This window comes from Archocentrus centrarchus, chromosome 3, assembly GCF_007364275.1.
Source record: "Archocentrus centrarchus isolate MPI-CPG fArcCen1 chromosome 3, fArcCen1, whole genome shotgun sequence".
NCBI lineage: Eukaryota > Metazoa > Chordata > Actinopteri > Cichliformes > Cichlidae > Archocentrus > Archocentrus centrarchus.
The window spans coordinates 18,441,790-18,456,291 of record NC_044348.1 but is presented as its reverse complement, the minus strand read 5'-3'; the positions used below and the strand labels follow the sequence as shown (position 1 = coordinate 18,456,291).

The 14,502-nt window shown below is 38.2% G+C and overlaps 1 protein-coding gene across 3 annotated transcripts in view; it reads right to left on the bottom strand.

The window, feature by feature from the left end:
- The window catches only part of furina (furin (paired basic amino acid cleaving enzyme) a), a 78,542-nt gene that overhangs the window by 26,218 nt on the left and 37,822 nt on the right, over window positions 1-14,502 (bottom strand). For all 3 annotated transcript variants that reach the window (XM_030726430.1, XM_030726431.1, XM_030726432.1), the window contains exons 3-6: window positions 9,386-9,484; window positions 2,575-2,673; window positions 427-555; window positions 79-155 (exon numbers count right to left, since the gene is read on the bottom strand). In XM_030726430.1, the coding sequence (XP_030582290.1) occupies window positions 79-155; window positions 427-555; window positions 2,575-2,673; window positions 9,386-9,484 (404 nt within the window). The remainder of the gene's footprint in view (window positions 1-78; window positions 156-426; window positions 556-2,574; window positions 2,674-9,385; window positions 9,485-14,502) is intronic.

Below are 14,502 nucleotides of genomic sequence, written 5' to 3'. Positions count from 1 at the left end.
TCCTGACACAGAAAAAGAAGAGGATGGTTTCAGGAAAGGCCAAGAGTAAATTAAGTTCTTATCTGAACAGAGTTCTACCTGTTGTCATTAAGCTGCGTGTATCGAGGCTGAGGATCTGGGTCACCATCATTCACATCATAGCTGGCATCTGGGTCCTTAAAAGGGACAGATAAGCTGTTAGAGTCAGCCACATAAACCATTTTAATTTATTTGGAAATCAAAATCAGTCTGGTTTCCTGCCATTGTTGTGAAATTACTATGCATATTATTGTTATAAAGCTTACTATAGAAAAATATAAGCAGAGCACCACTGCAGAAATAATTCTACAATTCTTAGCAGGACAAAAGCCCCTTCTATAGGTCAAAATCTGCTGAAAATTACATGAAAACCATCATTTTAAAAGGCCATTTAGAAGTACCACTCACATAGTTCTGCATCAGGTCAGGATGGTTCTTCTCTATTCCATCATCCAAGATGGACACCACCACACCTTTACCTGTGTAGCCCAACTCCCACGCAGCTTTGGCATTCAAGTCACGGTGGTTACTGTTGAACTGAAGGGCAGAGAGAGCAAATAAATGACAAAGAATTTAATTATCAGAGAAATATCTGTGTGCTGACAGTGTGTTTTTGACTGAATGTGAAAAGGATTGGATTTGATTGGATGGATGGCTTTAAAAAAAAAAAAAAAAGCAATTTAAATGAAGGCTGAGCTTTTTGCAAAGGCATCCATTAAAAAGGTGCTGCTTATTGAATTTTACTCATTCTTGTATAGAGAGAAAAAAATCCCAATGGAGCGAAAACACCATCTCCAGTATCCCCACGCTAAGAAAACCTCACTTGCTGCTTTTTTTTTTTGAACATTTATTATTAATATTGGGCAAAGCAGAGCATTGGGGAAGTGGAAAATAGCAGTGATCATTCTGTATGCTTTTTGATGGGCTTTTGACATTCAGCTTGACCTTTGGTCAAAAGCCATGTATTTCTTTCAACTAGTTCAAAGCTCTTTTTCTTTTTTCAAAGTGGATCATTAAAATATAATGTGTCTGATGTGCCATTTACGGCATTTTCTTCTTAAATTTTAAGCCCTTGTGAATGCAATTCAACAGACAGGATTATTTTTGTTCCTCAACTTTGTTGACACTTTTAAACATCACGAACAAAATCAATTAAATGCAAAACCTATGATCTGCGATCCTGATTCAGACTGAAACAGTCTTTTGTGGCTGACACACTCACTGAATAATAAATCTGAGAGGCATGTACATGGTTTCGCTTTGAATAGTGCACATCAAATCCTTCCTTTCTCTCTTCGCTTTAGCATTTCCTCTGGCACATTCACATTTTGAGCATATGTACAGCTGAGAGTATTTATCAGTTGCACAAGGATTAGTCTAATTAAAGTCTTCTTTCCTGATAAATATGAGATATTAAATATTCATTGTAACAGCAGATGCTGACCATCAGCATCTGTCCATCAAGGACAGCCTGCCAACAGACCTACCCACACCCTCCTGTGGTCAGCTTGGTTCAGTTTTAATGAGGCTTAGACTTGGTGCGTTTAGTGAAGAGCTGCACATTACAGCAACCTCACAACCTCTGCCACATCTTTCACAATTGAATATCAGGAATATTATTCAAATCTCCCAGTGCATTTTTTTAATAATGACAACCAGTTATTTCATTTCTGCAAGACTGAAACTGACAGAGGTATAATCCTCTGCTGTGCTCTCCAGAGGATTAGCTGGACATTAAGAATGATAAGACTTATTAGTTGCAGTCCTATAAATAAATAAAAAAAAATACTAAAAGCACTCTCCCCAACCTTCATATACATAATGCAGGAAAGTTAAACTCTAAGCGTAGCAAACTTGGAACACTTGCTTATCAAGGTGCCACTAACTGCTCCGGCATAGTGGGGAACACAGTGTATTAAAGCAAAGACGTTTTGAACAAGTGGTGAAACAAGTGTGTTTTACATCACCATGAATAATCTTCTGCCTGAAGCAAGCTCACAGTAATTGAAGGAAGAGTGAGGCTGAACACAGAATCTCCAGAGTTGTTAATGCTGCTTTTAACAGGCCAATGTATCAGTGGCATTCTTCAAGTCGAATGTAAAAATCAATCGACTGAAAACAAGCGCCCTTCGAGATGAATCACCCCTCTCTCGCTCTGTTTTTGCTTTTTGTTGCTGTTTATAGTCTGAAGTAAACCATCAATTTCAAGAAGCATGCCATTCAGGGCTGAAAGCAGCTCTGTGCATGCTGGTATGCTATTGTTAAAGCAGAATCCTTTAGATAAAGTCAGACTATAGAGTCGTGTTCTACAAATAAGACAGACAAATAGCACCCCCACCCACCCAAACCCACACACACACACACACACGTATACTGGATTCATACAGGTTTGTTTTCAGACCCTGAGGAAATATCACAACACTAAATGTAATTACCTGTATTGACTTTAGATTGATAAAAAGCTTTACCTGGCTGCAGCACAGAATTATTTTCTCAGAAAGACGTTTTATTAAAACACACACACACACACACACACACCCTCTTGTTTATACTTACCAGGTACCACTGGTCTCTGAACTTGGGATCTAAAGGTTCTACAAATTCTACATCCCTCTTTTTCCTCCGTTTTGCCACCTGTTGCTCTGCCCAGGTCACCTACACAAAGAAACGACAAACACGAGGCTTTTAACAATACAAACAAAAAGGTCAGGTGATGCTCAAAGACCAAAAACTCTAGCTACACACACAAAAAACACTGTACAAGAAATAACGCACTGGTCATAAATGTCACCATGTCACAGCAATTAACAGAGATCCCAGTCCTCAGCAGCAGAAATAGTGAGATTAGAGGCACAGGGGAACTGTGGACTCCACAAATGAGACTCACTGAATTCCAGAGCCGCCCAGGACCAATTAAAATTTGTTTCACTTTGTATATTGTTAGTTTGCATACATGTTTAGGGTGTACCCATAAGCAAATAGAGGCACATTCTGAGGCACATGCCAAGCAGAACAGTAACCAAGTCTGTATGGGGATTTCAAAATGTGGGAGCTCTATCAGGAATTGTTGACAGAAGCAGAATACAGTGAATATAAGCCCGCCTTTTTTACACTCTCTGCAGAATTGTTCTTGCTGTACTGCAAAACGCCTGGGTAGATGGGAACGGGGGGGGGGTTGCCAGAGAAGGAAGACAGAAGTGCCTGCTGCAAGGACAGAGCACCTGATTTGAAGGACGACTAAATCACAGCACACCCCTCTCCCCGCCTCCACAGATCACTAGAGACACAAGACTAAAAGAGGCAAGTAGGAAATGAAGGTCACTTAGAAAGCTACATTGAAACAATGCCAATTCAACACCCAGAATAAATAAATAAATTAAAACCAAAATGGAAATATTTCACTTCAGGTATACATGCAAGGTCAATCAATCTAAGCAGAGGAGATGTTTGTAACTGGATTCATCTGGGATCAGCTTGGTGAGGTGCCACTGTGACAGTTTACACAAAACTGAAAATAAGGGCCGTGACACACTAAGTCAAAGAGCAAATTGCAAAGAGACAAATGTGTCTGAAAGTCTCATTAAAAAGTTGCAAGCACTAAACTCAACTTTGAACCAGCCAACCAACATTCATACGTTAGTGCATACATTCAAAAAGGATAGGTTTAAAAAAAGAAAGAAAAACAGCATTAAACCTTTACTTTGAGATGCCGTCTGCTGACTTACTTTTAGTGGAAGAAAGATAATCTTATCTAACATATGCAGACAAAGAAATGCCTGTGCTTACTGCCTTTGCATTTTCAATATGGCAAATTCTTTTTAAAGGGTGAAATCAAGGTGGTGCAAAAACTCACAGTAAAAGGTTACTGTGATTATCTCTCCAACACAGATATTGATCTCTCTTAACAGTGAACATCATGTCCTACACAGAAACAAGATAATAAAGTATATTAAATACTCCCTCTTGTAGCACTGAAACAAATAATGCCAAATCTAAAATCAAAGGCATCATTTTGGGAGAGTCACAGCACATTCTGTCAAGGGCAGCTGTGGCTCAGGAAGTAGAGCGAATCGTCTACTAATCGGAAGGTCGATGGTTCGATCCGAGCAGAACAGTCTGCACGTCAAAGCATCCTTGGGAAAGATACTGAACTCAGAGCTGCCCCCCGATGCATCCATCGGAGTCAGTCTGTGTGTGAGAATGGTATGCAAAGTGCTTAGACATACAATAAAGCACTTGCATGAATGTGTGTGTGAATGAGGCTCAGTAAGAAAGCACTTTGAGTGCTCAAAGTGAGTAGAATAATGCTATAAAGTACAGTCGATGCCGATCCTGTGATTGTCAGGGGGAGTTTAAAAAGCTGCTGTCATCCAGTGGTCCACCCACCTCTTCCCTCACAAAGAAGAGCCAACATTTGGTTCTGTGTTTTGCCTTGAGAGATTTGTGCTGTAGAGTAGTAGTAGCAGTAGTAGTAGAGTAACTGTGGAAGTTTGGTACTGAGAATTAATGGATTCTGACAGCCTTCTTAGCTGCTGGCTAATACTTGTGAATAGACCTCTGTAACAAGTACACTATAAATACTGAAGACTTAAGTAGCAGTTAGTAGGAATGAGAAGTGCTTTCTGTTTCTGTCTTGATTTTTGATTTAGGTTAGGTTAGAGAATTGGTTGACATGCTTTTTGTGCTGGTGAAGTGTTGGGTTGGTTAGAAGCTTTTGTCTGTCATTTGGGGCACTGTTCATCTCTTGAAGCAAATAAACTGCAGCTCTCAATCTTGAATCATTCTGTGCCACTGGCTTTTGACAGTAGGAAGAGTGGGAGAGTCACATAGCACCCTAAATACGAGTTTATGGACAAAGGCAGCTGATGACAGGCATCTTCTCTCAGTCAGACATTAATATTGGCTTCCTGTTTAAAGAAACGGGCAGTATTGAGTAACAGGATTTCTACAAGGAGTTGTATGCCATGACCAATTTGTAATCTGTTAAAAAGGAAAAAAAAAAAAAACCCCAAACACATTTTCCTCCTGCGTCATCAGGTGGTTTATGTGACTTTCCCTTATTCAGTTTCTTCAGCTGTTGTCATCACACCTAAAACCTTGGTTTCACACTTAAGCAGGGTTGGTGGTTGACGTGCAACATTTCCACGCTGATTCTGTTCAAACAAGTCAAGATTCTTGGAAGAAAGAAAACGTTTGTGCAACATTCATCTGATGCAAGGCAGGAAGTTTTGTGTAAAATTTGAAAGGTAGTGTATTTTTTACTGTATACACGTAGTATATGGGCTGTGCACTACAGCGGATCTAGTCATACTGTAAAATGTTTAGCCCTTTGGTGCCCTTGGAAACTATTCACAAAAAACTATGCAAGAACAATATTTGGCGTGCCTTTCCTTAAAATGTGACAGCTTCACATTCACACTTTGCCAGGAAGTGTTCCTAAGTTTAACAAGACAGTCTGGTATAACAACTCTTACAGAAAAGGCATGCCACCCTGATCACAATCAGTACATTAAATCCAATTTTAAAAAGGTCTTTTTTTTGGCTTGACTAAAAGAAAATGCTATTTTTTTCAATAGAAACAGCTGCAGCAGCCACTATACTGTGCAAATCCCATCACCCATTAGGGTTAAAATACAGGGTTAATATTTCATACATTACTCTTATTACAAGGTGAAAGCAACTGTAGACGCTGGACTTCGAGCAAACATGCATATTGGCTTAAATGCAGTTCCTGCTCCTTTCAGCTTCAGGCATCTCAGTGACACCAGTTATTTTCTGCTAATTTGTGCAGTCAGTCATCTTAATGTCACACACAGTTCTTGGAAATGTCCATCAAACCGAACAAAGATATAATTTTCCACTAATTAATGTATTAGAGAGGAGCGCTTTAGTTCTAGTCACAAGGAAATGACAGCAAAGATTAGTGGCCCTGGCGTGTCCATAAACTAGCCACAAAATAAGGATGCCGAGTTTTAGAAATATCTCCCCCTCATGACACCTTACATTATGTACCGATCAATTTTAATAGTGTGTCTTTAAATAAAATAAACATCTCCTTACTCAAGTAAAAAAGTAAGAAATAGTGTAAGTTATATACTTTTTTTCCCCAAAGTCAATCTTGCACAAAGTCCTACTTTTCCCTGGAGTGTAACAACAAACAGTTCCACTTTCTACTTTTCAAGAAGAGTCTTTTGAAAACCTTCAATAGTCTGTGACAGAACACAAAGAACCTAAGAAGTTGACAAACGGCATTTTTATTACAAATGGGCTTTGAAAATTAAAACTGTGTCTATCTCATATGCCCAGACCGATCCAACGCACAATGAATGTTTACAAGCAGAATGCTTTGGCTCATGTTTAGGTGGAGAGTCCTAGCTCTCCAGCACATAGACTCCCCACCCTTCCCATCTTACCCACCCACTGCTTTGTCCTTCATTATACAAACACAGCATCCTCCCTCTGAGACCAAGTCGAAGCCTTAAATAAGGAATCATTACCATAAAGGAATACGGTATAATGCCATTCACATTACAGCTCAGCCACAATGTCATTTATATTTACAGAGCTGCTATTATTCTAGTCAAAACCTCAGTCAAACCTATTACAGCAGAATCGGCAAATCCAGCATTTCTTAAGTCGTTAATTATGGTCCTGGGACTGCGTATTCCTTCTCAGCTGTTCGACGAAAATAATGAAGTAAACGTCCCACAACAAACCAAAAAAAAAAAAAAAAAATAGCACCAACAGCACGAAACAGAACAATGGAAGTCATGAAGGTAGCAGATAGTCCCAAGCTTTAAATCTTAAACAGACCCCATTAGCGGCGCTCTCAGCTCTGTCTTCGTTCTATGAGATCTGGCACAGGTCCAGGTGCTTTTCTAAGTAATTAGAAACTCTTCAAAGACAGTTTACTGAGCCTTTTGTTCAGGCTTCATCTCAATCAGTTTAAAAGCTGCAGAGGGCCTCAATATGATTTAAAATTCCTTTTATTTGAAATATTTCTGCAATATTTTAAGAAAAACATTGGGGCTGATGCAAATGTGAGTCAGAGCTGCTGGTTTGCAAGCTCTAGTCAAACTATTAATTCCAGAGAAGTTTAAGAACTGTACTGACGCTAATAAATTCGGAAGTTAATGTAAATTTTGCTGAGCTCTACTGATAAAAATAAACTCAGAAATGACTCATGAATAAAACAAAACTTGGTCCGTTATTGACAAACTGATCTGATCCTTCATGGACCGGAGGACCTGAAACTGTAAGGCTCCACTCTCTGAGTTGCTATGGGGAAATAAAGAATTCAAAAACAGGAAATGGAACACCAGTGTTAAAGGAAATCCCAAAGAGGGAGGCTGACCAGTTCTAACATGTACGCAAATAAATCCAGCAGAAGTTGTTCTAATCCCAATATGCACCTGTGCTGCAGAGATGCAGTACGTGGCCAGCGATGTGTCAAGGCATGTTTCTGCTGCTATATCTACTTTTTTCCAAGGCAGCAGTAGTTTTGATGCACATAATGATTCTGCAGATGCACCTGTCGAGATTACTTTAACAGGCATTAAATTTCCAAGTTTGCAGAAAAGACAGGGCACAATTTAAATGCAAATATTCTTATATAATTTCTACAGTCTTGTAAGAAAGCAAAGACAGCAAATGAGATACTGCTCTAGTTTTTTTTTTTTTTTTTTTTAATGTGAATGTTTTGTCTTTGTTTCATCAAAATTTATAATTTACACTCTGAAATACTGCAGTGAATCAGAAATTATAATGTAACTTTTGATTTTACTGAGGATACAGCTGTCTGGAAAAAAGAAAAAGAAAAATAACCCTAAATTCTCTTGTCACAAAAACAGAAGATTACTTCCAGCCCCTCAGATATTACACAACAGGAAAATATTACATAAACTACTATAGGAAACCACTGAGCTGAGAGCTGTAATAATTGGTTAATTAATGGATCAAAGGATTATCTCAGGAGCTAAAATGGGTCGCTCACTAATTACAGGGTTGATGGTTCAGTTCTGCTCCTTTTAATGCACCCCTCAGGCAAGACACTGAAACCCACTCTGAATGGTCAGGCGAGCACGTCGCACACGAACCTGTTGCTTTGTCTGTGTGTGTGAAGATGAAGCACGTCATATCTAAATTCTTTCCATTATACTAGAATAATCAGATGTCTCTAAATTAATTGGACAAAAGTGTCACTGATAAAATTTTAAGTCTTCTTTTGCTGTTTTAGTGGAACATTTAACCTTCTCAAATGTGAAAGTTTGCTTTTCTTTGTCTCTAAATCAAATATTTTGTGGATCTTAAACTGTAGGATGCTCTGGGTTCTTGGAACTTCCCGTAGATATCTTTTTGATGTGATACAGACCAAAATTAATAACTTATTCTGTTTGTCACTTTGGCTTTATCAACCTAATTGTTCAATATGTTTCCAATACTACTTTTCCCCACTATCCTATACCATATACACTGACCGGCTACTTCATTGGTACACCTTGGTGTTATTAGGTTGGAGCCCCTTTCACTTTCAGAGGTACACAACCAACCACAATGACAACAAAGCGCGACTTAAGTCAACAAATGTGATTTGCTCTTTTTCAGAGCATTCTCTGAACCCTAGAGATGGTTGTGTGGGAAAATCCCATGAGATCAGCAGTTTCTGAAATACTCAGACCAGCCTGTCTGTCATCAACAACCACGCCACGTTCAACGACACTTAAAATCACCCTTCTTCCCCCATTCCAATGCTCAGTTTGAACTTCAGCAGCTCATCTTGCCCATGTCTACATGCCAAGTTGCTGCCATATTACTGGTATACCTAACAAAAAGCATTATTGCTATTACTTAGGATCATACATGGAAATTATTTCATAAAATGTTTTAACAAAAAAATGTAGCTGGTAAAAGTAGTGGAATATTCATATTTGCCTTTTCTCTTAAAAGAAAATACATAACTAATAGGACTTCGTTAAATTAAATTTGTTAAGTTCTCTGAGAGGTTATACTATACTACATTATACTACATTACAGACATTTTACATGAAAACATACAGGAAGTGATTTTAAGAGATTTATATTTAAAAAAAACAATATCCAAAGTAGGATTTATAACCTTTAAAATGAGCCCAGAGAGAGGGGCTTATGGGTCAAACACACTCCTAATACCGGATTCAGTACCGAGTTCTTCCAAAATGCCCAATAAATAAATTAATTAAAAGCCCAATCCCCAACATCCATAGATACAGTAGCTGTTTGGTGACAGCACAAAAACCTATTAAACTGTGCTACAGCATACAACGGCAGTACCCACACCTTACATGACCGTCTGCACACATGACCGTAGCACCAAAAACGAATGTCTTACCTTGGGATCTCTTAATAGACGGACATGCGTCCCCCTGTGATCTGACAGTGATCTCTTCACCACCGTGCGATGCCGGAAGTGATAATAATCACCAAATACCTGGAAAGACAAGGAGATAAAATCATATCAGAGCCATTTAAATCTCTCTGTAATCTGATAATATCTGTTTGTCTGATAATAGCTAAAGTATAAAATCTCTAGTCACTGTAGTTTCATTTTCTCTTCCAATAAACCACATTTTCTATGAAAATCACAACTGCAGCTACAGAATAGCAATCAGTACAAAGTAATGGCAACACAACTGGCCAAATAATTCATGCATGTTGCAGTTATGTTATAAAATAATACTGGTATGTCCTTCACAGCAGTTATTGAAACATTTCATGAATAGATACTTATATTCATATAAAGAAAATCCAATTACTTTAACACCCAAAACAAAAGCATCACCACAGATAAACAGAAACATAATTATGATTTATTTTTACTACAGTCTATATATAAGTGTATTTTTTTTGGCCTGGCTTATCTCACCCATCTTTGCAACCATTTTTCCTCTGCATTTTGCAGTGCCTAATTAGGCTAATGGGCTGCCAGTAATGCAGTAACACGATGTGCTTGCATTGTTTATATAAACCTCCCCAACACACTCATGGTGCCACCATCTCGACTTACACATTACTTTGTGGGAAATCCAATACGTGACCCAAATTCCTCTGTAATCAGTCCATTAATACAATATGAACCGAGGTTATTAATACTGAGCAGCGGCACACTTGGGAGAACATGTTGTCTAAGCAAATGAGAAACAGTTCACATCACAACAGAAACGTTTCAGAGAGAAAGAACTTGGTGGTTTTATTTTTAATATATTATATATATATATATATATATATATATATATATATATATATATATATATATATATATATCAAACACACACACACACATATACATTCATACACTTTTTTTATTAAATATAGTTACCATAATCACACTGATTATTTCCAAAGCCCCACATTATGAAACAATTTGATATATCAAGAAATGATGCAATTCATTTTTCTCCTAATGCAGGAAAGTAAAATGATTTGAGATGTCAAAGAAAAAGGCGGCGATTAAAAGGTATATTTATCTTGTTATAGAATAATGCTTAAGCTAAATTAAAAATGGTTAATTTCACTTTTGTTTTCAAAAGACTGATTTCCAAAACCATTTGAGTGTTACAAGTGTGGATGGGTAGCTTTAATTAAGAATGTATAACGGGCATTTATAATCAATGTATCTGCCCGAGCCTGTTAGTCACCGCTTGCTACATGGACTGTTGACACTGTCTGACTAATGACTGAATAAACTAACTAAATGAATTAATGGTGAGAATCTGCACGTTCTAAACAAAAAATAAGTTCATTGACTTTTGTACTAGTTCTCTCCAGGTGCTGGGGCTTTCAAATTATTTCACCAAAAAAGTAACGATATTCATCAATTAGCCCAAACATGAACAAAATTAGTTGTAATTTGGAGCAAACTATCTCTGTACCTTCCAACTAATCAAACAATCAAAAATGTACTGGGAGAAAACAGGCTTCTGCTACTGCTTTCCTCCCCTTACTCGTGTTTCTTCTCAGTTTCCTGCTTGTTCCCTCTCTGCATTTGCGCGATTTCTCTCCTTCTGCCAATTTTCTTGCACACCTGAGACTCTTCCACTAATCAACCTCCGGCTGGATACATACCGGCTCTTTACTCAATTATCTCACACATCGATCAGTTAGCCACTGTGCTCCAAATGCATCGGACAAGTTCTAGTTGTTTTTCCATGTGCCACCACGCCTGCTGGCCTTGCTCCCTCTTCCACATCCACCCGCGAGCTCAAAGACCAGCCACCCTTGCCTTCCTGCTCCACCTTAAGCTGCTTCCTTGCTCCCCACCTCATCCTGGCAATATTACAATAAATTCAGTTAAACTGCTCACTCTGCCAGAGTCCTGCTTCTGGGTCTCATTCAGTTCTTAACACTCAGGTGATCTTAATAGCACCATATATTCTGAATTGTTAACTAATGCTTTCACTAACGGGAAAAAAAAAATAGTGAAACATAGATGATGAGTCAAACATGGTGACCACTACTCATGTGCAGAGCTTAACATAGCCATGAGCAACACAATGAAGGCCCAGTTAAAAAACAGATTTCAACACATTTTTTTGTTTGTGTGCGCGTGTCCCAAAAGAGGTTGGTGTGGAGCTACGGCAGTGCAACATTCCTTAACTGTAAAACAGATACAGCTGAGCCCACCAACCTCCTCTGCTCCCACTTAATTACAGTAAACAGGCCAATTCCAGCCTGGCTGACACAAAAAGCTCCTGCACACAAAACTGAAGGACAATAGGGAGGCAATAACCAAGAGGGAGGACACACTTTACAGTGATATTTAGCTCAGAGGTGGGACTACCAAAACTACAAGTCTCTGTGTGCGCAAAAATCATTAAAGAACACAACTAAAGGAAGGAGAAAAAAAAGCTGGATATAAAAGGGGAGAAAGCACTGACAACCAAAGGCATTAACTGAGCCAACCAAGCCTTTTCTGAATAAGAGAAGAATGAAAGCAGGTAGCGTGTCCATTGTGTTTGTCAAGATAAGAGCCTGGGAGCTGGACACTGATCAAAGACGCGGGCAAAGAGTGGCAGGGTTCATTAAGCAACCTTAAATAACACCAACACCAGAGAAAAGATTGGCTGAATGGATTAATTGACCATCATTGCAATGAGTTTCAAAGAAGATAAACATGGTTAAAACAAACAAAAAAAGTTAATGTCCTTATTAGGAAAACTTTTTAAATTAACAGATTTTGGTGTCAGAAACTGGCGGTATGATACATTTAGGCGGGGAAAAAAAAAAAAGGCATGCAATGCTGTGTACATATTGAATATGTAAAAAGTAAAAAAAAAAAAGTACACAATTCAAGGATACATTTACATAGTTCATAATTATTTCACTTTAGGATATCTTGTCATTAGATTTTATAGGAAATCAAAGAAAATTTGAGGATTGGTGAAAATTAGCAAAGTTTTGACAACCGCCTTATGAACAAGTTGAGAGAAAAACAGTAGCCTGGACCAGGGTTATTATAGTTAACGAAAACGAACGAAATAACGAAAACTGAAATTGAAAAAACATTGTCGTTAACTGAAATAAATAAAAACTATAATTAAAAGGAAAAAACGATAACTAATTAAAACTGAATTGTGAGTTTACAAAACTAACTAAAACTAACTGAAATAATCGATAAACTTACTTTCATTTACTTGTTTTTTTGGGGGGTTTTTTAAGCCTTGTGGATTGATATGAAATCATTGTTTCCGCTCTCCGAGTTTAAGCTGGGAGCGCCACAGGACAACTGTGTGAGTGCGCATGTGCGTGCGCTCACCGCGCTGGTCCGCAAAGTAATGGCTGCGGTCTGCCGAGTCCCGTATGGAGGTTCTTTGAGTACAAACACCTGCACACGACCACAAGGTAATTAACACACACAATCCAGCTACACAAGCATAAATGCGGACATGAGGTCGGCAACTTCTGTAGGTTGTGTACAGAGGCCGCAAAGACCCTGCAGGTTTAATTAGCGAGCATCTAACCAAGCTAGCTCCAAAACAGAAGCAGCTTCAGGTGGTGAGAACATCAGGATGCAGCTGGATTTGAGCTTTGACTCCTTCAAAGAGTTTGTTTTTGTTTAACACCACATGTAGGCGTTATTAATCTGCTGCACTGATGCTGAAGTTTATTGTGGAGTTTATTGTAGAATTTATTGAGTTTGGGAGTTCATGTTTTTCTTTGTTTCTCCCTGGTTATGCTCATGTGTGTCCTTAATATTACACAAATTTAGCATGTCTTGTGAACAGTTGGTTGTTGACTATATTTCTTTAAACTGTATCTTTTGTCAAGTTTTCATTACACAATAGTCACTTTTGCGCCTTGAATCTTGCACCTGATTAGGTATGAAAATACTAAAACTAATACTGAAACTAACTGAAACTAACTAAAACTAAGCATGAAATCAAAAATAAAAACTAATAAAAACGAGCAAAACCACTGTGAAAACTAATTAAAACTAACTGAATTAGAGAAAAAAAAGTAAAAACTAACTAAAACTAAACTATAATGTAAAATCCAAAACTATTATAACCCTGGCCTGGACTGAGATTTGTTTTCAGACAAAAACACGTGCACATACCAGTATACATAAATGCACACATATACTTAAGCAGGGACAAGGGTCAATTCCCCTAAAAACATCTCAGCTGTTACAAATATATGCACACACATATACTCACACTCACTTAACCAAAGGAAATCCATTCTAGCCCTGTTAAATGTCTACCCTGCAGCTTAATCATCATCTGGTAATCATCAACAAATCTTAAGAGCTTGTGTTTGACAATTTATCTCAAGATCACACAGTTTGTGGACTTTAACTGCTTTCCACTGAGAAAAGAAGCCCATTTACAGCAAAGACATTCAGATGGAAAAATAATGTGGTCCTCAGACCATTTCTGATGCGATAAGCTGGGCACTGCTGGAGCACAACAGACTTAACCAGTGCTCACCTAGTGGCCCGTTACTAAAGTGAAGCATTAATCCATCAACCTCATTAATATGCATAGTAACAGACAGTGGAAAATTACTGTCTGCTGGTTTGTTTGCATGTTGGCTCACTCCTCAGCTGCCAAATTTACCTTTTGGGAAGGCACTTATCAAAAGGTTTGGTGTCTCATCTCCAGAGGCTGTTGACACAATTATGTTTTACAAAGAGCAAAACAATGTCTGGAGACAAATTGGGAAGGAGGTCTGGGGCTGCAATAAGATGATAGCAAACCGTTTTCCCTGGCTGTGAGGCTGTGAACATCAAGCCTGTGGATTTTGGAAATTCCACTCGAGGGGGAGCCATCATTGTGGTTCAACTAAAGACACATCAAACCACCCCATGCTTCATTTTAATTTGGATTGCATTTAATTTAAGAGAATCACAATGTAGGCCATTACCATATTTTGCTTGTGCATCAGTGAGCAGAGATAAATTGAGGAAAGAAAAAAAATTAGACTTGCACAGGACAAGTAATCATCCTA